We start from the raw sequence: 22,443 nt of genomic DNA, 5'->3' as shown, positions 1-22,443 counted from the left end.
GGGCGGGCAGCCGGCGGGGGCCGCGGCCACAGCTCTGTTCCCAACACCAGCGTCAGGCCACGGGTTTGAGCCGCGGTCGCCACGTGCCTTTACTTACTTATCCGCACGTGGGGCCGAGGGCCGGACCCGGGGCCTGGCATGTGCCCGGCCCCGCGGAGCCACCGCCCGGCCCGAGTCACCTGATGTGTCCTTTAACCAGGTCCCGGGACAGCAGGGTGCGGTGGTCACCGAGCACACGGCAGCACGGCCTCCCGTCTCCCGGGCAGTTCACGGAGCAGGTGTGGCGGTCGCACCTGTTCCCAGGGTGGCCATGTCCACCTCATCCACCGCCTCCCTGCCCCATCCCTCCGTCTTCCCGCAAACCACCCCCCAGTTACGGGCAGCGTCCACTCCTCAGAGAGCACCTCCGTGCTCTTCTCCAGGGCCATCCGTTGACCTCAAGTGCCACCTGTCCCCTCAGTGCTGAGTGATGTCCTCTGTGTGCAGACCCCGCAGTGTCTTGCCGTCACTGAGGCCCGCGTTCTTCCACGGTTTGGCTCTCGTGGATCGGGCTGTGTGGACGTTGACGTGGCCGCGTCCCTGCAGCGTGCTGTCCTTAAGTCCTGTGGGTGTGGCGAGGGGTAGCTGGGCCGCCTGGTGGTTCATTCCAGTCAACACGGAGCCTTTAACAGATGGAGGAGCAGACCAGAGAGGCGCAGCTGCTTGTCGGAGGCCACACAGCACAGGACTCGTGGCTTAGAACCCAGAGTCCCCGCTGTCCACTGCGGCCCAGGGCAGCGCCCTGACCTCGGCGATGGAGCCCGAGGCTCTAGAGGGCAGTGGCTGCTTGAGGCCACACGGTCGCGAGGAGCAGAGCGGGCAGCAGGCCTGGCGGAGCCCGGGGTCACGTGGTCACTCTGCGGCTTCCCTGGAGCAGGGACCATGGGTCCCAGGGCTCACGTGACGGGGGCCAGGCACTGCCGCCCCCGCCTCTGTGGTCCCACGTCCCCGAGCTCCTGATGAGCACGTCCCGGGTGACAGGGGGGGTGGCCCCGTCAACCCTGGCCGCCTGCGCCGTGGGCTCCTGCAGGCCAGCTGTCCCCTCCCACCGCCTGGCCCCTGTAGCCAGCTTCCTGTGGGTGGGGGCCGAGCCCTGGCCTCCCCTGGGCACTGCCCACCGTCCCTGTCCGCCCATCCACCTGGCCACAGGCCCGTCTCCACTCACTTTGCTCCTGGGCATCTACAAAGCATTTGTAGATCGCCTGCTGAATACCAGCCACACAGCATACCCCAGGCTGGATTTGGGGACGGGAGGCCTGCGTTCATATCCGTCCTTTTGTTACTGCCAGCCTGTGTGGCCTTGGGCAAGTGGCCTGGCCTCTCTGAGCCCAGTGTCCCCTGTAAGGTGGGGAGGATTCAGCACAGCGTCTTGCCTCGGGGCTTGGGCCCGAGCCTGGCCCGCAGCGGGTACTGTGGCCGTTGCGTGGGGACTGGGGCCGCAGAGGCCGGCTCCTGCCCGGTGCCCTCTTCCCGGGCCCCTGCTCCATCCTAGGTTTCCCCTGCGCGTACCAGGCTGGATGGAGCCGCCTGCTGTCTCCAGGGCTGCGTACTATTCCACCCGTGCCCCACCCCTCGTGGGCACGCCCTTGGTCCCTCTGGTCTCTTGGCCCCACCCTGGGGAGAGCCTCCTGCGTTTGGCAAGCAGTCACGGTGCCCTTGCTGGGCCCAGGGCCCTGCTGGGGTCTAGAGAGCCATCAGTGGGCATCTATTGAGCACCTGCTGTATGTGGGCACCAGGTGAGGTACTGGGAACAGAGTGGTGAAGGAGATGGGAGGGAGCCGGCCCTTGGGGACACCCTGGTGGGTCTTTACCCGGGGTCTGCCTGGGCTTAGGAAAGAGGCCGGGGAGGGCAGGGGACAGGGCAGTCAGGGGGCCCTCGAGGAACGGACCTGCGTGGCGGGAGCAGAGCGGAGTGCAGGGCGGGCTCCAGAGGTCCCGGGTCCCTGGCTCGAGTTTGTGCGTGGGACCGGGCAGCGTGGGGCTTCCCAGAGCGGAGCAGCCTGGGGGACTCCTGGCTAGGCCCGCCCTGGGGACCCTGAAGGCACGTCACTTTAAGACACGTGACGTGGGACTGCTCAGCTGTCCCAGCACTGTCACCAGCCCCCAGCCGTGGAGCCCTGCCTGGCTTTTTCCCAGGACGCACTGCTGGGGCTTGGTGGCCGAGTCTGGCACTGGGAGGGCCTGGTTTGCAGACCAAGAGACTGAAGCCCAGAGAGGGTAAGACTGCCCAGGGCCACACAGCAGCACTAGAACCAGTGCAGCCCGCCCTCCGTGTTTCCCTGGCCAGAGCTGCCGGCCTCAGTCCTCGGTGACACCAGGCCCCCCTCAGTGCAGCCTGGCACCGCTCCGCCTCAGCCTGTCCTGCACCCAGCGAGGCCGGTGGCCGGAGTGCTCCCGACACCCAGGCTCCTTGCCCACGGATGCGGAAAGGCGGGCGGGAGGAGGGGCACAGTCACACGAGCGTGCGAATGAGCGTGCGAATCAGCCAGGACCGGCCAGGAGCCACGCGCTCCCAGGCATTGTGGGTGACTCATTGCTGATTACCATAAAAGCCGTTGCCGGGCTGCGGGGCTTTTGTCTAAGATTCTGATGAATATATGGTCCTCGCGGGGCTGGCGCCCTGCCCTGCCCTGCCCTCTTCCCAGTACTGAGCGTGGCCCCAGGAAGGAGGCCCAGGAAGGAGGCCCAGGAAGGAGGCCCCAGGCTCCCCGCAGCTGGCAGCTGTGCCCAGAGCCTGGCCGTCCTGGGGCTGGGGGAGCAGCCTGGCTGGTGGTCAGTGCCCGCCTGCCCCGGGGACCCAGCTGCCTGCAGCCCTGGCCTGTGCGGGCTCCCCACCTCCTCCTGCCCACCCAGTGTGCATTTATGGAGCTCCGACTGTTTGCCCAGCCCCGAGCAGGTGCTGGGGACGTCGCAGTGGCCACCGGGCGGAGGGAGGGGCTTTCCTCTGAGGCGGGGGTGTGCCCCCTGTAGCCGGGGACGAAACCAGGATGAGGGCCGCTGGGGCTCAGGAGCAGGCACTTGGACGCGTGGGGACCCGGTCCACGGGGAGGACTCGGGACAAGGGCGAGCCCCAGGTCCCCAGGGCGGCCTCCTCCTCGCCGGATGCCGTCGGGGCCTGGGTCCCCCTGCGGCCACATGGCCTCCAGGCCTTGCGGCTCTCAGAGACCAGCCCCGCCGTGAGACCCTCCACCGTCGCCTCGAGCCACAGGTGACCCGTGTCACCGCGAAGTTTCCGGCTTTTTCCTTTCGGCCCTTGAGTTCCACCCGCGCTGTGGCTCTGGGCCCCTCAGGGACGGGGAGCTGCCCCGCCCCGGGTCGGGGTCCGCGGGTCACTGTCACCGCCTCCGCGCCTTCCCCTGCAGACCGGGGCTGGCCTCGCGCCGCGAGCAGGGACCTGGGACGCCGCCGATCGAGTGGGGGGTCCCCTTGTCCCTCCGCCCCGGCTGCCCGGCTCGGCATGGCCAGGACAGGCAGCTGCTTCCCAGGGACAGAGGGACCAGAACTCCCACGGATGGGCCGACCCGAGCGTCCACCGCTGTGAGCCGCCACCGCGGGGCTGTGTGTCCAGTCACCGTCCTGTGCGCGGCCCCCTCCGCCTGTCCTGAGCTGATCCGGCCTCCCTCCTGGGCCCTCCTCACCCCCCACTTGGTGCCCGGGTTCCTGTGGCCCGGCCACTGTCCCTGTCCCCAGACTCCTTGCCTTGGATGTGGAGTCCCCCATCCCCCACTGGCCAGGCCGTCCCCCGCCCCCTGCCCACCTGGAGCTCCTGGGTCTGCCTCCCCGACAGGCCTGGGGGAGGCTGCCTAGGTCACCCTGGGTCCCAAGGGCCCGGCCTGGGGTCTGGTACACAGTTGGCGGTCAGCAGGTGCTGGGGTAGGGAGAAAGGAGCCATCGTGAGGACCGCGCTGCAGCCACACGAGCCCCCTTCCTCCAGAACTCAGGGTTGTCCACCTCGGGACCTTGGCACACGCTGTGGCCACCACCCAGATTCCCTCTGAAGGTTGTGACCTTGTCACACTGTGTCCCCCGAGCCAGCATTTCAGCTACGGCCAGAACCTGGCCCACGCCCATTCAGCCAGACCCCGCAGGTCCAGTGGGGATGAGGGGCTGCGCCAGGCTCCGCGCCGAGGGCCTCTCTGACCTCCGTCTCTTTTCCTGGTCTTCAGGGACCTGGAATGAACATCGGCCTCGGGCACCAGCAGCCAGTCCCCTGGGCGCACAGGTGGGCGGGACCCTGTCGGGGCCACTTGGCTCCGCAGGACAGGCTGGAGGAGCCTGGGCCTCCTGCCTCGGCGGGGGCTGACCTCTGAGACCAGGAGCCACGGCCCGTCCCAGGGGAAGGCTCTGCCGGGCGCGGGGATCCCCCAGTCATCCCAGCGACTGGAGGCTGAGGCAGGAGGATGGCAAGTTGGAGGACAGCCTCAGAAACCTAGGGAGCCCTGTCTCAGAAAACAAACAGGACTGGGGAGGCCTGAGGTGGAGGCCCTGGCTCGTCCCCAGCTGCAGACCCTGCTGCGTCTGTGACAAAGCCCGGGGCTGGGGCCGTGGCAGAGCAGCCCGTGAGCGGGGCCTGGCTGGGGTCCCCTGTGTCCCCGTGGAGCAAGTCACAGTGGATCTGCGCCGTGGGGGCAGGCGGGGTGGGGCTGCGGGGGAGGGACTGGGCGTGACCTCACTGGGCCCCGCAGGCGCAGGGGCCGAGGAAGGGGACTCTGGGCTCCTGCTGGAAAGGAGGTGGCTGGCCCTCTGTCCTCTGCCCGTGGCGGTCAGCACTTGGGCCCTGGGCGCGGGCAGCTTCCTGTACACTTCTGTCCTGGGTGCTTGGTCAGCCTGGTGTCCACCGTGGGCTGCTCCCGCTGGCCCTCCTGTCCGTTGCCTTGGAAGTGGACACTTGGTGACCCGGGGAGGCGGGCAGGGTGGGAGGGCCACTGATGGTCCCGGGGCCCTGTCCTGCAGGCCAGCTCTGCCGGCTCTGTAAGGCTCCTTCGCCACCCATTTGTCCACTTATTCGTTTAAAGAGCACTTATTGAGCACTCACTGTATGCCAGGCCCTGGGCCCCAGCCCCAGGACCAGGGCTGAGCGACTCCGCTGGCTGCGAGAGCCCCGCAGAGCCGGACGCGGACCCGTTGGCGGGGGCGGAGGTGTGTCTCCGTCCAGAGCTGCAGCCTGGGCACCCCAAAGGCAGGCAGGCCCCCAGGAGCCTCGAGTGACCCGCGGCGCGCTCGGTGCCTGGGCTGGGCGGCTCGGGCTAGACAGAAGCCATTCTGGGACTGTGAGGGTGGACGGAATCCAGGGGTGCGTGATGGGGGGCGCCTCTGAGCCCCGCGCTCTGCTGGCCTCTCTGAGGAGGTGCGCTCAGGAGCGCCGAATGGCGCCAAGGAAACTCATGAAAACGTGGAGGAGGAGCAGTCCGGGCAGAGGCACAGCCGTGCAAAGGCCCTGGGGCAGGCAAGCCTGGCTGCTGGGGCAGAGTGAGGAGCCCACGCAGGAGAGGCTGCAGCAGGAGAGGGAGGGGGAGGCCGAGGCGGGGAGGGGGCAGGGCCGGTTGTGAGGGAAGCGGAGCCACTGGGGCAGGGGACGGCCCCTCAGCTGCTCACAGGTGCCCTCTGGCTGCTGCAGCGGCTCAGGCGGGAGTCTGGCCAGCACCGGGAGGACAGCACCGAGCCTCCGAGGCAGCAATGGGGGACGTTGGGACGGGACGCGGAGGAGGAAAGGTCTCCGAGCCGGTCAGTCTCTCACACAGGCAGCTGAGGGGAGGCCGGGAGTCGGGGTCAGTGCCCAGGTTCTGGCCCCAGCGACAGGCGGTGGACACGGGAGGAGCGGGTGCTGGCTCCAGCCCTTCCTGAAGCCCACTGCCTTTGCCCAGAAGGGGCGGGGCGTAGGCAGACCGCGGGGCCAGCAGGTGAAGGCCGAGGAGCTGGGTGTGTCTGCGGCGGGCAGTGCCCGGCAGGCAGAGGCGGCGCCAGGGCTCTGGTGTGTGTGGGCGGGCGCCTGGCTGGTTGGCACAGGCTCACTGCCCCGGGGCACGAATGCCATGCTGGGTGGGGAGGGCCGGGCGGGAGGCTGGGGCGGGAGGCTGGGGGAGGCCGTCCAACCAGTTCTCTTGGGGAAGGAGGCCGGCGAGCACCGGGGGTTGGCAGGGGTGGTTTGGGCTCCCAAGTGTGAGGAGGGGAGAGGCGGTGGGTCCCGCATCAGGGCCCGGGGACAGCACAGTGGGTCCGCCCTGCTTGGGGCGTTGCCTGCTGGGCACAGTGGACATAGGCACATTGGAGCATGTCCCTTGGGGCCACTCCATGTGGAAGACGGTGGGGTCAGCCTCAGCCTGTGGGCTGGACGATGGAACATGCCCACGATGGTGATTCCCAGTTAAAGGAGGAAAAAATTCCATTTTCTCACGCAGAGGATCGGACGGAAGCAGTGGCCCCAGGACCTTTGCCCTCACTGTCTCTCCACCTGGGAATCCATTCTTCCGCCCTGGGGGTGAAGCAGGGCCTCGAAGGCCGGGAGGCGCTCTACCTCGAGCTGCACACCTGGCCCTTTTCACTTTTCATATTGAGACAGGGTCTGGCTCCGTTGTCCATGTTGGCCTCAAACTTTCGATCCTCCTGCCTCAGCCTCCGGGGCAGCTGGATGACGGGTGTGCACCCCCAGGCCGGCTCCCACAGGAGCTGCTGGTTTGCCGACTTCAGTTGGATCCAAAGGCAGATGGGGCCCCTTCCAGGAAGGCCCCCCCACCTCCCCTGCGGCACCCCCCGACCTCCTGTCCCCTGACTGGCTTCTCGGTACTGCCTGGCACTGGTGGGGCTCAGTGGGTGTGCAGTGCATTTGTGGGGACGTGACCCTGGCCCGCGGCTCTCCGCGGAGGGTGACTGCTCATCTCATTTCCTCCCTGCGCGTCTCCTGAGCTGCCGCACGCGCCTTTCACAATTAGAAGAAAAGTTATTTTGAAAGAAATCACCCCAAGTCCCAGCTGCAGCGGCTGACGCCATCCGGCCCCGAATCTCCAAGGGCAGCTGCCTCCTGTGCACAGGGGGACGAGCCCTGAGGGGTCCAGGCTCCTGCGGTCACTCTCAAGGACACCTGGTGGGTTCCCGCAGCGGGCAGTGCTGACCTTCGAGGTCCGCAGAGACCCTAGGGTCCCGGCCCCCGTCCCTGCCCCACCGCTGCCCTCCAGCCGCAGCAGAGGCCCCCTGTGAGTGCCTGGGCCAGGCCTCGTCCCCTCCCACAGCCCTCCATGCTCCCACTCCATGGGCCAGAGCCAGGTCCGCCCACGGCCCACGGCCTCCCGGCCTCCCTCGGCTCCAGCTCCAGGGCCTCCTGGGTGCCCTGCCCATCCCGCCTGCCCCCTGAGGACTCAGCCTGGATGGGGAGCAGGTCCTCAGGGACACTCAGCTGTGGTGGGGACACTCAGGGCTCTGTGGACGGGGTCTCCCTGCAGAGGTGGCGGCCACCTGCCCAGCTCTCCCCAGTCCACTGGAGTGGCCGCGTCTCCAGCCCGCTGTGGTCACTGTCAGGTGAGGACAGGCGGCCGTCCCCATGGAGAACGGGCCCAAGGCCCACAGAGGCCGGCTGGGCACATCTGCCCAGGTCACAGCTGCCTGGGGTCCTGATGACAGACGTCTGGCTGATGTTGCGCCCCGGGCCTGAGGCCTGGTCACCCGTGGGGTACCTGCTGGGATTTCCTGGGGGCCTACTGTGTGCCCCGCCAAGCCAGGGGTGGTCGGTGCTGCTCAGTTCCGCGGCCCTGCTGACAGCACCTCCCAGGCCCCTGGCAGGGTGGTCACACAGTGATGGCACTGCTGGGCTTCCCACTGCCTGCCTCCATGAGGCACCTACTGTGTGCCTGGCTGGAGTAGGGCTGTGTGGGGGACAAGAGCCTCAGGGTGCCCGGGCAGTGGCACTGCTTCCACTCCTGTGGCAGGGGCGGGAGGGGACCTCCTTCGCGGTGCCCGCCTAGAGCGGGGTTCTGGGGGTTCTGCGGTTGAACAGGAGGCTGGTGGGGCCTGGCAGGGGAGGCTTGGGAGCCGGGGGAGGTGGGGTGTGGCCGAGTGGCGGATGAGCTGTCTGGGGTCACTCCTTCACCCCACTGAGCGGGCAGGGCTCGCGAGGGGCTGTGTCCAGCACTGCTGCGTCCACATCAGTGAACAGGTTTCGGCTTCCCCTGCCGTGCCCTGCGCTCTGGGTGCCCTGCGCTCCTTAGGTTCTGTCCCTGTCCTCCTTAGAGCCCTAAAGGTCGTGCCTGTGTCCCCACCTCAATCCCTCAAACTGGGGCGTTGGGGAGGAAGCCTCCCAGAGCGCGTGCGGGTGGCCCGGGCAGGCCCCGGGCTCGGGATTAGCTAGGAGGTCAGCTGGCTCCGGTGGCCCTGGTCTGCCCCTCGGCCGCTCTCCCGCCGGCCGCCGGAGTGGAGTTTTCAAACCCGGGCCCCGGGCTGCGCGCGCCGGGATTGGCTGCCGCCGGGCGCCCCCCCTCTGCCCGCGGTGCTGCCGGGCACGGCCGCGCATCTGTTTCCAATCGGCCGCTCTCCGCCCCCTCCCCGGACGGTGGCCTCGCTGGGGGGCCTCTGCCACGCGGTCGCTCCTTCGCTCCTGGTCCCCGGCTTGAAGGGAAAGGAGCCTCTCGGGCCCGCGCCCCTCCCCCGGCCTGGGGCTGGGAAGGGGGGACGCCCCCCGCCGGCCACTAGGCTGGGAGGGCTCCGCTGCCCCTTCCTGGGTCGGGCACCCAGCGCCGGGTCCGTCGCCATGGCCACGCCGCATGGGGAGGGGCCGCTGGGCCCAGGGGCGGGGGCTCGGGCCTGCGCGGACCCCGGCGTCCTGCGCCCGTGGACGGGCTCGCTCCCCCGCCCCACTTCCGGCCGGCGCCCCGCCCCTCCGCGCCCCCTCCCCGCCCCAGCCCCGCCCCCAGGCCGAGCTCGCGGGCCGCGGCCTCTCCCGAGTGCTGGCCGCCGCGCTGGGCGGGCGGGACGCGGACCCGCTGCGCAGGACCCGGGGAGGTGGCACGGGGCTCGGCCGGATCCCGGAGTGGGGTGAGTGCGCCCGGGGCCCCTGCGGCGACGTGGCCCGCGCCAGGCTTTGTCCCCCTCCTCGCCTTCCCCAGGCTGCGCAGCAAAGGCGACCCCCGCGTCTCTCCGCCCAGCGCGCGGGCCTGGTTGGCCGCCCTCCGGGGACCGCTGGGCCGCCGCTGCCCCCCCCCACCCCGTGCCGGCCCCGTCGCTCGCACTTTGGAAAAGTCCAGAGCTTGGGCTCCGCGCCCCTCCCACGCTGGCCCCCTGCCCGGCCGCCTCCCCCATCTCCAGGGAAAGCCAGGCGCCAGCGGCCAGTCGTGGGGCGCATTCTTGGGGACTGGCATCCCTCACCGGGAGGGAGGCGACAGGACCGCGGAGGAAGCGCAGGGGGAGCCCCGCTCAGCCGCCCCCAAACCACAGAAAGTTTTCCTCCCTGCGTTTGTCCCCTCGCCCTGGGACTGACCCTGCTCCGCCAGGATTGCAACCAAAACCCGAACACCCTGGCTGGGCCCGCGCCGGGTCTTGTTTGCTGGCCCCTTAGGGCCGCCCCCACCTTTCCACGAAGCGCCTGGGCCTCTGCCCCGTGCCTTCCCGCTGCTGCCCCTGCCCCCTCCTACCTCTGCCCTCTCCTGCCTCTGCTCCCTCCTGTCCCTGCGCCCCTTCACCGCCTCAGGAAATCCTTCCCAGAAACCTGGCTCCCCGAGTCCGGGACCTTCTGCCCACCCCCAGCCTCCCGGTGCCGGCCACTCACCTACCTGCGCTTTGGGCTCTGGCTGCACCAGGGTGAGGAAGTCGCACCCTGCAGCTCCTCGGCCTCCCCTGCCTGCCGGGCCTCCTTGGGACCTCAGTTTCCCCTTGTAAATGGAGGAGTGACGGGTGACCCGTGCTTGGGTCTGGCATGCAGTAAGCGTCTAGTGTGTGCAGAGGCTTTATCAGGTTCTTGATCAGGAGAGAAGGCTCCCGCTGGGGGAGGACAGCCCTGCATGGAGCAGACACACAGGGTGCCAGGGTCCTGGCACCAGGAGGGCTGCCTGAGGGGTGTGTCCACTCAGTGGGACTGAGGACAGACAGCGCGAGGCTGAGGGTTGGTGGGGGCGAGCAGTGCACCCAGGGAACCCTCTGGGGCACAGGGACCCGCAAGTAGCGGCACCTCAGGCAGGCACAGGTGGTGGCTGGGCAGAGGCAGGTGGGCAGCACCGGGGCTGCCAGGGGACAGTGGGCTTTGGAAGTGGGGAAGGGAGTCCTGGGCTCCTGGGGCTGAGCGGGAAGGGTGAGGAGCGGGGTGCCAGCGGGGCGGGTCAACACGGGATCCGACACAGAGGCCCAGGCTGTGGCTGGACAAGCAGCAACCTGTGGGAAGAAGTGGCTCCCAGGCTGCCGTCCCTTCCTGAAAGGCCCCGAGGCCGGAGAGGGCTGGGGGCTGGCGCGTGCACCCAGACCTCGGCGTCCGAGTTCTCCCTGGAGCCCGCGTGGGCGGCTGAGGTGGGCAGGTGGGACTCTGCAGGCCTCCCCTCCACCGTGTCCCCTGGTGACCAGCCACCCTCTGCCTCAGTGTCCTCGTCTGTCCAGCAGGCGGCCCCTCCGGCACGGACGTATCTCTCCTCCTGCCCACTCCTGGCCATAGGCACCCTTGGGGACAGCACCCTGAGCCTTCATGTCCTCATACGTACAGACTGACGGTCACCTTGGTACCGAGGAGCGTGGGCCCTGCCCTGAGTCTGGGGGGCACATTGGCCCGGGGGGCGGGGCCAGGCCAGCAGCCGTGTCCACCAGTGCTGCCAGGCTCCGGGGTGGGGTCTCGCTGGCCACGGTGACCAGGCCCTGTTCTGCTGCCCCTTGAGTGGCCCAGACACCCAGGGAGGCTAAAGGCCCTGGAGGCTCCGAGGTCCAGGAGCTGGCAGCCGAGGGGCGGGTGCTGCGCTGCCCTGGGGTCCCTCCTGGGCGCCCTCGGCCTCTCCTGCCCTGGTCCCTTCTGGCTTCCAGGTGGGGGGAGTCCCCAGGGTCCCCACTGAGTCCCGGGCTCCGAAGGATGCGGAGACCCTGTGGCTACAGTCAGCGCTGGGAGGGGCACCCAGTGTGTCCTCAGGCCCGAGGAGACCGGCTGCGGGTGACACAGCAGCGCTTGTGCACCAGCTCTGGCTCATAATCGCCCTTTCATGCTCCCTGGACCGCGTGGGCGCACAAAGCCGCTCCACCATCGCGTGACCCGGCGCCTGGGTGGGACGGGTGCCCGTTGCTCCTCACGCACAGCACAGGAGACCCCAGTGGTGGCCCAGGGCTCGCCTAGTTCCACATGTGGGACACCCCAGCTGGGAGCCTTGGGGGCTCTGCTCCCTGGAGTCTGTCCCCCAGGGGGATGGGACCCACCTCCTGCTGCAGCTGGGCGGCTGCTTGCTCTTAAAGAACCAGGTGGGGACCAGGATGGGCACGGTGCTCAGGCTCTTTCTGTCCACCGGCCTGGTCCCGCCGGCTGGGAGCACGTGTGACTGCGGTCTGACTGTGTGCTCTGTCTCTGCAGCCTGGCTGCGTGCGTGGGGGATGCAATTCTGCTCTTGTGGTCTAGGCGAGGAGGGTGTGGTCTGCGGCCGTGAGGGCCTGTGGGCTGACTGTGTGCTGCTGGGCGTCCGCACCTGTGTCACCTGCCTACCTGTGGCCCGCGGAGTCCTTTGGCCAAGCGTCTGGCTGTGTGTTCCTGTGCAGCTGATGTGATTGGGTCTTTGGTCTCACTGTGCGCACAGTGGGCAGGTGGCCTGCCTCAGGGTGACCTTGCATGGGAACCTCGTCTGACTTGGTATGGCTGAGGTCTGACTTTGTGCACATTGGCATTTGTGGTCTGACTGTGTGCAAGTGTATCGGGCTGGGTGTCATGTCCCCACCTGTCACCTATGTCACCTGGATGCACGTGTTTGTCTCCCATCTCATTGTCTACTGTCCTTGTGTGCCTGTGGCCTGACTGCGTGCATGGCAGTGACATCTGTGGCGCAGTGTGCGTGTGCTGAACGCCCCAGCCATCCTGTCCCACCCTGGCTTCTCCATTCCACTCCCTGGCCGTGACCCGGCCACTGTGGGCCAGCCTTCCCCTGGGACCGCCCCAGGGCCGGCCAAGGTGACCGCAGCAGGGTATTTTGGGAGCCGAATCATAGGGCTGCTCGGTCATTACGTGGCCCTGGTTCCTGTGCCACGGCCTGGACCCGCCCGGGGCCTGGCCTGGGGGTGGGTGCGGGGTGCATGGCCACGAGGGCCGCCCGAGCCTCTCCAGGCCTCTCCCTGACCCTGGCCAGAGTGGACACAGGTGGGAGTGGCAGAGCGCGCTCCGGGGCTGGCAGGTGGAGAGTGGCCCGCTGCCCTGCGAGGACAGGTCCCTGCAGGAGCAGCAGTGGCCTGGCACAGGTGGCCTTGGCCTGGGGGCGCAGAGGGCTTCCCGGGCCTCACGCAGGGCCCTGGTGAGGTGGGTGGACGGGCCGAGTCCTGGGCCGAGCCGAGGCCCTGCAGGTTGGGCGTCCAAGATGAGGGCGTCGTCCCGACCAAGTGTGCTGTGACGGTCCCCGAGCTGCTCCCTCACGGCCCCTCTGTTGTCTCCACAGACGCTGCCTGGCTGACGCTCGGCTGGAGGCCGCTCTCTGAGGGACCAGGCCGTCCCTGCCCTGGGCAGAGGGCCGAGGTCGCTGCCCAGCATGGCGCCCACCTGGGGTCCCGGCCCGTCTGTGGTGGCCGCCACAGGGCTCCTGCTGGTGCTGCTGGCCGGAGGCTGCGCGGCCGAAGGTAAGAGGCTGCCCTGGAGCGGGCCGGGCGCGGGGAGGGGTCTGCGCTGTGCTGCCTGGACTCACGGGACAGTGATCACAGCCTGCCGGCTGGCAGGTGACAGGGACATTCGGTTCCCTGCGTCTTCTGAGCCTCAGGAGACCCTTTGTGACCCCGGAGGAAAAGCGGCCCCCGGGGCGGTGGCACTAAGCTGAGGTCACCCTGAGGAGCCCTGGCATCCGCCCGTGCCCAGCGGCCAGAGGAGCGGGGAGGCTCCCGGGAGAGGCCGTGGGCAGGAGCTGGGCACGCGGGCAGCGCCTGCTGACAGGACCGGGGACTGCCAGGGACAGGCTGCGGAGGGGCTGGTGTGGCTCGGGGACGGCAGGGCCGGTGTCCAGCTGTTACGGGGGCGCGGTGGGCTTTAGGCCCGTGCGGGCTGTCGGGGCCCGGGGGCGGGATCTCTGACGTGCGGGGCCAGGGCAGGACCCTTGGGAAGGGGCCGAGGCTCTGGGTTCGGCTGAGTTTGAACGAGCTCTTCTGTCGCTCGGCCTGGTGGCCTCTGGCCAGTGACTCAGCCCCTCACCTCCCACTTAGGCTCCATCAGGAGGGTTCCCTGCATCACCCGGTGCCGCATGGTGAGCCCTGCCTACCTCCAAGCGCACAGTAGGCCCGCCGTGCTGGCCCACCCGGCTGAAGCCCAGTGTTCTGGGTGACACTGGGGACCCGCTCAGCTCAGCCTCCATCCCTGCACCGATGGGGAGACCGAGGCCCCGCGAGGTCTGGTCATGGCCAGGCCGCGGCGGCCAGAACGTAGTCCCTGAGGACTGTCGGCCACAGTGGCCTGGTCACCAGGAGCTGGGCGCTCCCCGGGTCGGCGGGGAGTCGGGCTGCGTTGCTGGACCCCTGGCGTGCGAGTGCTGCAGGCAGCTGGCGCTGGTGTCCCCGCCGGGTCTTGAGCGTGTGTTCGAGGCGAGGGCCCAGGTGAACCTGGTACCCCTCCTGGCGGAAGCCTGGTGACGAGGCTGGGTGAGGCCGAGGGGTGGCTGGGGAAGACCCCAGGGAGGAGGTGGGGCCGAGGAGCCGAGGGGTGTGCCTCTGGGCACCTGGAGGAGCGGAGCCCAGGCAGAGGGCACGGCCTGACGAGGCCCTGGGCAGGGGCAGGCCTGGCCTCGGGCGGGAGGAGCCGAGTGGCTGCAGCAGGGCAGAGGGCTGGGGGCCGGCCCTGTGGGCCCGGGAAGGACTTGGCCTTGACCCTGGGGGCGGGGCCGTGGGGGCCGTGGGGGCGAGGGGCGTGGCACTAGTGCTCTCAGGCTCCTCTGGCCGCTGCAGGGAGGACTGGCTGGGGCGGCCCCTGTCCAGGTGAGGGAGGGAGGTGCGCCCCAGGTCACCAGCACCTGTCGCATCTTGGACGGCCCTCGGGGCTGCTGCCGTCCTGAACTCCAGCCCAGCCCAGAGCCCTGGACCAGGAGTGGGCTGCTCAGTAGGGGCCCAGCAGGGACCGTGGCCGACCCGCCTGGCAGCATCAGGAAGTGGCTGGGGGGTCCCTGGGGGCCTGTGGGGCAGGGCTGCGCAGCTGCTGTGTTCCCAGGGGCCAAGGGAGGGGTCTCTTCAGTGGGAACGGCCCCTGGCCTGGGCCTTCCCAGGATGCCGCGGGCCAGTCCTGGGGGAGGCAGAGTGGGTCACCCGCTCTCACGCCAGAGTATTTTCTGCAGAATCCGAAATGGAAAAACAGAAATCAGGCCAAGCCAGGCCACCGAGGGGACCCTGCCCAGCCTCCAGAGAGGCCTGGTTTCCTCCCCAGGCCCTGCACTTACTGGAACCCTCCTGTGGACTTCGGCCTCTTTGTCCAGGAGACAGGGATGCCCCCGCGGCGAAGCGGCGAAGCCCCTTTCACCCAGCAAGCCCCTTCCTGCGGCTCAGGAGCCGGTGGCGAGCTGTGACCCAGGGCGGGCCCTCTCCCCCAGGCTCCCCAGGCCTGGCCCCTGTGCCCACAGGAGGTGGGTGGGCCCAGGAGAGATTCCAAGAATCCAGGGGAACCTCTTCAGCCGGCCGCGGTGGGCGGGGCCAGCTCTCCAGGGCTGGCCTGGTGCCTGGAGCCCAGAGGTGGACTGGGAAGGGCATCTGCTCAGCAGGGGGCCTGAGGCCGCAGGGCCCACTGCCTAGATGAGGGCAGCAGGGCCAGGGTCACGGGCAGAGAAGTCCCTCCCAGCCCACAGCAACCCGGCAGCTCCCCAGGGCAGTGCTGGCCGCTGCAGGCCGCGGGAGGGGCTGCCAGATGAGGCCGAGGGCCAGGGAAGGGCAGCCCAGACAAGGGCCGTGTCCCCCCAGGCTCTGTTGGAGGGTGCAGGGCGTGTCCTGGCTCTGGCCACACCGGCCGCTGGGCACACTAACGGCCCCTCTTCCAGCCTCACCCACTGTGGCGACTCTCCCTGTGCTCTTGAGTAAGGACACGTGACTCCGGGTCACCATCCTGAGGGAAGAAGGAAGGGCCCAGGCAGGCATCCAGGGAGGGACATGGAGCAGAACATCTGTCCTGATCAGGCTCGAGGCCGGGACCCGACAGGAACCCGAGATGTGGGCTCAGGGACGGAGACCCAGGGTCAAGTCCCAGTGTTTCCCATCTGAGCTCTGACCTCTGCAAGTCCCTAGCACCCTCAGGTCTGTCCAGTGGGATCCACAATCACTGGGCCAGAAGGACACACAGGAAATGAGGCTGCAGGTGCCTGTACACTGGAGTCTACTGCTTTTCCAGAGACATGGCTAGCGTAGACACAGAGGTCATACCAACAGGAGCACGGTGTTGGGTGAAGGAGGTGAGACTGGCCCTGCTGAAGCCATAGATGGCAGGAGTTGGGCCTGTGGAGACCCAGAGTTGGAACCTGCAACCTTCTTGAGCTTCTCTGTATTTCTGAAACTTCCCAGAACTTTCTGGAAGGACTTGTGTGGCCCCTGGACTCACTCCACCCAGTCGGGTGAGCTCAGCCCTGGTGCCGCTGCAGCGTGGGGGTCCAGCCTGTGTCCTCCACCCGGACTTGACTTACTGAAGACCTTTCCTTGTTTATTTATTTATTTATCGACGGGGCACAACATCTTTGTTGGTGTGTGGTGCTGAGGATCGAACCTGGGACGCACGCATGCCAGGCGAGCGCGCTACCGCTTGAGCCACATCCCAGCCCCTCCTTTTTTCTTAAATCAGTTCGTTTTAAAGACAGTTCATCTTTAATTAGTGCTGAATCCTGGAAAGGCACCAAGATATGTCCCCCACCCCGTCCAGCGGCTGACCCTGTGTACACGTGTGCACACACACACACCCGCTGGCCACCCCTCCTTGCCCTTCTCTGTCTCTTGTTTGCTAGCGGATCTCACCCTGCCCTGCTGGGCCCTGGAAGCCCGACCCCTCCTCAGTCCCCTTTGGTTGGACAGCAGCGTGGCTCCTGAGGGACTTCTCCTGAGCAGGGGGAGACTCGGTCGCTGTAGCTGGGCATGGAGTGACTGAGAGGTCAGGACAAAACCAGTCACTTCAGAGAAAGAGCGTTGCACCTGGTGGGGGGTGGGGGGCCTCCGCAGATCTGGCCGGGCACAGTCCAGATGGCCGTGGTCCAGGCGGGGGCTTGGATGGCTCTGGCTCTCCAGCTGGAGTTGCTGGGGAGCTAACCTGGGGGTCCTGGGGTGCGGATGGGGCCTACAGCCGAGGCGGCGTGGCCGACCAGGGCTGTGCCTGGCCTCTGTGCAGGCTGGGGTTGGGGAGGCCTGGGCCTCGCCGCCCTCCTCCGGCTCTGAGCCTCCCTGGGCTCCAGGCTCCAGTGCTGGCTGCGGCCCGGGTCCCTGCCTGCTGCCTCTGTCTCCCGCGGCCCCGCTCCAGATCAGCACGGGACCCCCTTCTGGGTCTTGTCAAGGCCCCTCGGGGTTCAGCTGCCCACCCGGGGCCTCCTGGTGCCCTCAGGAGCTGTGGTGGGTGGGAAGGTGCTAGGGCGTGTGTTCCTGGGCTGGGGCGTGGCCGGGGCATTGCTCCTGGGCGGGGTGGGGCGTGGCCAGGGCGTGTGCTCCTGGGCGGGGTGGGGCGTGGCCAGGGCGTGTGCTCCTGGGCGGGGTGGGGCGTGGCCGGGGCGTGTGTTCCTGGGCTGGGGCGTGGCCGGGGCGTGTGCTCCTGGGCTGGGGCGTGTGTTCCTGGGCTGGGGTGTGGCCGGGGCGTGTGCTCCTGGGCTGGGGCGTGTGTTCCTGGGCTGGGGTGTGGCCGGGGCGTGTGTTCCTGGGCTGGGGCGTGGCCGGGGCGTGTGTTCCTGGGCGGGGTGGGGCGTGGCCCGGGCGTGTGTTCCCGGGGTGGGGCGTGGCCGGGGCGTGTGCTCCTGGGCTGGGGCGTGTGTTCCTGGGCTGGGGTGTGGCCGGGGCGTGTGCTCCTGGGCTGGGGCGTGTGTTCCTGGGCTGGGGTGTGGCCGGGGCGTGTGTTCCTGGGCTGGGGTGTGGCCGGGGCGTGTGTTCCTGGGCTGGGGTGTGGCCGGGGCGTGTGTTCCTGGGCGGGGTGGGGCGTGGCCGGGGCGTGTGCTCCTGGGCGGGGTGGGGCGTGGCCCGGGCGTGTGTTCCCGGGGTGGGGCGTGTGCTCCTGGGCGGGGTGGGGCGTGGCCGGGGTGTGTGTTCCTGGGGCGTGGCCGGGGCGCGCGCCTAGTGCCAGACCCACGCAGCCCGCCCTCTCCTTGCCGAACCTAGAGCCACCCAGGTTCATCAAAGAACCCAAGGACCAAATTGGCGTGTCGGGGGGTGTGGCCTCCTTCGTGTGTCAGGCCACCGGCGACCCCAGGCCACGGGTGACCTGGAACAAGAAGGGCAAGAAAGTCAACTCTCAGCGCTTTGAGGTGAGTCGGGGCGCACCCTCTCTCAGGGCCCCGCAGCTTGGCCACGGAGGGAGTCACAGGCGGGACCCAGGTGGGGTGACCTGGCTGGGCGGCCTCTCCGAGGTGGCCCCTCCCACCTGGGCCCCTGCCAGGCTCCGGTGGTCTGCCACCCGAGCTGTGTGCCCTGAGCAAGGTCCTGCTCTCTCTGAGCCCTGGCTCGTGCCAGGAGTCTGAGCGCAGCCTGCAGTTAGACGCGAGTGCACCAGCATGCCTTCCCATGCTCACACCTGCCACACGCAGTGCAGGCCGGTCCCTTCTCCCGGGTGTCCAGGCCTGGGTCTGCCCACCGCATGCCCACCTGGATGCCCGCACATGTGCACACAGCCTGGGACCATGGGGTGACCCCCTTTCCCCCCGCCCAGCTGGACGGGCCCTGCCCACCCTGGCCTGGGCTCACCCTGTCCTCTCCGCTGCCCACACAGACCATCGAGTTTGACGAAAGTTCGGGGGCCGTGCTGAGAATCCAGCCGCTGCGGACGCCCCGAGACGAGAACGTGTATGAGTGTGTGGCCCAGAACCCGGTGGGGGAGATCACTGTGCACGCCAAGCTCACCGTCCTCCGAGGTATGGGCTCCCGGGGCAGGTGGCCAGCAGCTGGGCTCTGGGCTTGGGGAGGGACACTAGGAGTCCCTGGAAGTGACGCCAACCTGCCTGCTTTGGATTCTCTGTGGAGGACTTTGATTTTTCCTTCCCCATCCCATAATACTGTGGGGCCCAGGGCCTATGGTTGGGGTCTGTTCAGCCTTCTTGGGAAAGGAGCACTGAGCGACTGTCGTCACTTCACTGTGCTCTTCTGATGACAAGAGGCAGCTCCAATTCAAACCAGTTCAAGCACAAATGAGATTTAATACGTTTGTGTAAAAAAAAAGTCTGTGGCGGATTCTGTCTGGCTTCAGGTTCAGCTGGATCCAGGGGTTCATTCAGGGTTCTCAGGGCTCAGCCTCTCTGCCTCCTGGCTCTGTTTCCTTCTGAACTGACTTGATCCTTGGCGAGACTCCTCACCCCGGTTAACCTGGGTCACCACCCGCCCTCCCAGCTAATCGCTGCAGCTTAGGAGGAACAAACTATCTGATTGGCTTGACAGTCCCCAGAGCCACAGGTGATCAGCTCCCAGAGATGGTTTAGTCATGGAGGTTCCCCCAAAGAATGAAGGCTGAGTAGATGCGTGGCCAGCCCCTGTCGCTTGGCATGCACACCGGCCCGTGAGCCACCTCCTGGTTTGGCTCAAATGGGTTGGAGTCCACCAAGAAATTGTTTTCTCATCACTCAGGCAGCTGTCCCACACCCCAGGCAGCTGCAACCCTCTGTGCCACGCTGGGTTTCAGCCCTGGGCCAGCCTCCGGCCTCTAGGTCTCTAGAGACAATCACTCTGCAGCTGTGTGACCTTGATGGAGTTAATGAGCCTCTCTGAGCTGCAGTTTTGGTCTCTGTCCAGTAGGGTAATGTGTGTCTAGCACAAGCGGTTGTTCCATGACCCAGATGAGAGGGTGTTGCAGGAGGCACAGTGCCACCGTGGACAGTTAGCGTTTTCATCACCAGCTTTAACAGCACGATTGCCACCAGCCCGTCTGCAGCCCTCAGGCGAGGGGTTCAGCCGTGGGTTGGAGCCATGGGATGTCCCAGCCACGGGCGTGAGCCACAGGCAGCTGTCAGCTGAGGGTGGCTCCCTGGAGGGACTGTTGTGTGGTCTGCTAGGGCAGCGGGCAAGGTGGCATCCCTGGGCCCCGGAGCCCCTGGGCTGGCAGACAGGCTGCGGTCACGGAGGACTGCCCGGGGGCCCTCGGCTCTGTGCCCTGCTGTCCCCCCTGGAGGTTCCTGCTCGTCTCCTGAGGAGGCCCAGCTTGGTCTGCAGCGAGGGGGCCTCCCAGGGCGCTTTCGGCTGACCTTTCCCGGCACACCGCCAGCCCCTGCCCGACCCGCCCACCGCTGGGGGCTCCCCTAGCCCCGGCCTGGGGTCTGGACAGCTCGGCCCTGGGCTGCCCTGTGGCCTCCGTTCAGGCCTGCCCCCAGCTGAGCCACAGCCCCTCCGGGTGGCCAGGGCCATCCCTGTGCCCCTTCCTCCAGCGGCCTGCGCCGTTGATTAAACTCCCAGGAGCCGCCTGGTGCGGGCCAGCGGGTCTGTTTAATTAGGAGCTGGGGCCTCCCCTGCACCGCGGGCTGCTGCCCACAGCTCTCGGGACCCAGCAGGGCTGTGCGCACGCGGATGGGGGCGCTCACAGGGCTGGAGCAGCGCCCGTGGCTGGCCCCAAGCGGGACACCCCGGGAGCCCGCGGGCAGGCAGCGGTGCCCACAGGGAACAGGAGAGGCTGCTGCTTAGCCTGAGCCTCCGTGATGTCATCAGCAACCAATCAGAGCTGCCCGTGAGGCCGCCCCACCCCCCACCCCCCCCACCAGGATGGATGGGTGGGGCCCAGACCCCAGGGGACAGACCCCAACCCCTCAGGCCCCGTGGGTGCAGCTCCGGCGCCTCGCCCTCCCCCATCCTGCTGTGGCCCCAGCTTCCCCACCCCCCCAACACAGGCGTGGCCTTCGAGGAGGGCACGGCGTCCTCTGCCCATAGCAGCTGGACGCGGGACAGGAGCTTCTGTCCTACCTCTGTCCCCAGCCACCCCCTTCACTGTGCCCTGTGCCCCTTCTGGACATGTTTAAGCAAGTACGTGGGTGTCCGTTCTGGGCCCTGCAGGAGGGGGCTTCACAGAGAGGAAGTGGTGGCCAGACCCCTCTCTCTGTTGTCCCAGCGGGAGGCCTGCTGCCGATGGCGGGAAGGGCGGCAGGGTGGTGGCCCTGAGACTCTGCCGCCCCCTGGTCCATGTCTTTCTCTTGGACGCGGCCACTGTCAGTGCCTCCTGGGCTCGGCCACGGCTCCTGCTTGCTGGGGTGTCCGTCCGCGGGTGGCATGTGTCCCTGATGGAAGCCACTGTGGCCCCTGCCTCAGGGGCTTCCTCGCCTCGGGAGCTGCGGGTGGACTCGGAGATGAGGCCGGGGCTGCCCCACTGCGCCCAGGGCTCCGGGGTGGCAGGCGCCATGCTGTCCCCACCAGCACCCCCTCTGGCTGTGGCTCAGTTCCGTCAGCACCGTGATGGTCACTTTAGCTCTTGTCCTTTGTGTGGGTCTGCCCAGCCTCCTGAAGCCACGACCTTAGAGAGGCCCATGGTGCAGGCCCAGGCGGCCCGGCTGCTCCGGCCTCTCCTTGCACCCTCCGCCACCTCCTGAGTCCTCGCAGCCGCCTTCTACAGGCCCTGTCCCGTGTCCCCTGCTGGTAGGGCCCCTGCTGAAGATGCCATCGTGCCCTGATCCATCTTTAAAGGCCGGCGTCCGCCCAGCCCTCCTGAGGTCCTGGGGTCCAGGGCTTCCACGTGGGGCTAGAGGCCATCGGCCACAGCAGAGGAGCCAGGGGGCCGGCTAGAGAGCGAGGGCACCGTGGAGCAGGGCCCGCCTGGCTGCAGCCCAGCGTCCCGCCAGTGGAGCTGGGCCACTGGGCCATCGCTGTGGGCTGCAGACCCTGGATGAGGCCACCCTCCCGTCAGCGCCCCCCCCCGGGCTCTCACCACGCCCCCGCCATGGCCGCTGCGGGGACCCTTCCCAGCAAGTTCGTGCCCCCATTCCATTCCCCCCACATTACTGTCCAGGGGCACCAGACCCTGGCCGGCCAGCGGGGCCCTGGGCAGGGTGCGAGGGACCCAGCTGACACGGCTGTCCTGACACGTGACAGGCAGGGGGTGACCCTCTGAGAAGATGTCAGAGCCCAGGAGGTCCGGACCAGGGAGCTGGCTCGGTGTGGGGGACGGGCCTGGGCGCCGTGGCCAAGGGTGTGTGGCGCCACGGGCTGGGCTGCAGGGAGGGAGGCTGGGGGGCAGCGCAGGGCGGCTGCCTGACCCCAGGTTTGCCGCCGGGTGGCCGTGCGCTGGTCAGCGTGGCGCAGCCTCCCTGGACCTCACCTGCCTGGGGCCGGGACACCCTTCCTGCTGGACACCACAGGCGTCCAGGCCTGCCGCGTGGCCCCAGAGCTGTGTCACCCTGTGGAGGGCAGTTGGCCCAGCCCGTGGTCCTCCCACGCGGGCGGGTGCCTGGTTCAGAGGCGGCGGCGGCTCTGCCGGCTGCCGGCGCCTCCTCTCCACCCTCCGCCTCCCCCCTCAGAGGACCAGCTGCCCCCCGGCTTCCCCAACATCGACATGGGCCCGCAGCTGAAGGTCGTGGAGCGGACACGCACGGCCACCATGCTCTGTGCCGCCAGCGGCAACCCCGACCCCGAGATCACCTGGTTCAAGGACTTCCTGCCTGTGGACCCCAGCGCCAGCAACGGGCGCATCAAGCAGCTGCGATCTGGTGAGCACGGTGCCCGCGGGGCGCGGGGCCGCGGGACGGGCATCTCCAGGCCGTCCGTGCAGGGGTGGCCAGCAGGAGGGTTGCCCCCGTGGGCGAGGGGGCGGCTCTAGAGGGCAGGGAGTGTCTCCAGGCTCAGTGCTGACCGTGAGGAGGCGCAGAGCACGTGGACAGTGGACCCAGAGGAGTGGACACCCGGGAAGCCCTGGGCACAGGCGGGCAGAGGTGGCAGCGGGCCCGGGAGGCCATCTGCCTGGGTGCATGATGGGAGGGCAGGTGGCAGGTGGCGCGGAGAGTCTTCGGAGGCCGAGGACCCAGGACAGCTGCCCAGGGCCCTGGCAGTTGGGGGCAGTTGGGGACAGGGGACGGTGTTTCGGGGTCCGAGGCAGTGGGTGTCTCCAGGGGGTTGGGGCCAGACCCAGAGGGCATCGGGAGCACGAGGACTCAGGGT

General features: G+C 68.4%; 1 protein-coding gene and 1 long non-coding RNA gene across 15 annotated transcripts in view; one reads left to right on the top strand and one right to left on the bottom strand.

Annotated features, from left to right (window-relative positions):
* Nucleotides 1–71: 71 nt before the first annotated feature.
* On the bottom strand, nucleotides 72–8,880 carry LOC144371672 (uncharacterized). Its single transcript, XR_013431638.1, has 3 exons — nucleotides 3,797–8,880; nucleotides 1,205–1,377; nucleotides 72–662 (listed from the first exon to the last, which is right to left on the bottom strand). It is a non-coding gene; the product is annotated as an uncharacterized LOC144371672 (long non-coding RNA).
* A 28-nt stretch (nucleotides 8,881–8,908) lies between these two features.
* The window catches only part of Ptprs (protein tyrosine phosphatase receptor type S), a 55,805-nt gene continuing 42,270 nt past the window's right edge, over nucleotides 8,909–22,443 (top strand). For 10 of the 14 annotated variants that reach the window (XM_078034126.1, XM_078034120.1, XM_078034112.1 and 7 more), the window contains exons 1-5: nucleotides 8,909–9,060; nucleotides 12,624–12,801; nucleotides 17,485–17,630; nucleotides 18,092–18,233; nucleotides 21,807–21,995. In XM_078034126.1, the coding sequence (XP_077890252.1) occupies nucleotides 12,714–12,801; nucleotides 17,485–17,630; nucleotides 18,092–18,233; nucleotides 21,807–21,995 (565 nt within the window). In that variant the 5' untranslated portion in view covers nucleotides 8,909–9,060; nucleotides 12,624–12,713. The remainder of the gene's footprint in view (nucleotides 9,061–12,623; nucleotides 12,802–17,484; nucleotides 17,631–18,091; nucleotides 18,234–21,806; nucleotides 21,996–22,443) is intronic. The other 4 variants (XM_078034152.1, XM_078034147.1, XM_078034151.1 and 1 more) reach the window with 1 other exon arrangement.

The sequence above is a fragment of the Ictidomys tridecemlineatus genome, chromosome 2, assembly GCF_052094955.1.
Source record: "Ictidomys tridecemlineatus isolate mIctTri1 chromosome 2, mIctTri1.hap1, whole genome shotgun sequence".
Lineage (NCBI taxonomy): Eukaryota > Metazoa > Chordata > Mammalia > Rodentia > Sciuridae > Ictidomys > Ictidomys tridecemlineatus.
This window is presented reverse-complemented; position numbering and strand designations above follow the sequence as displayed.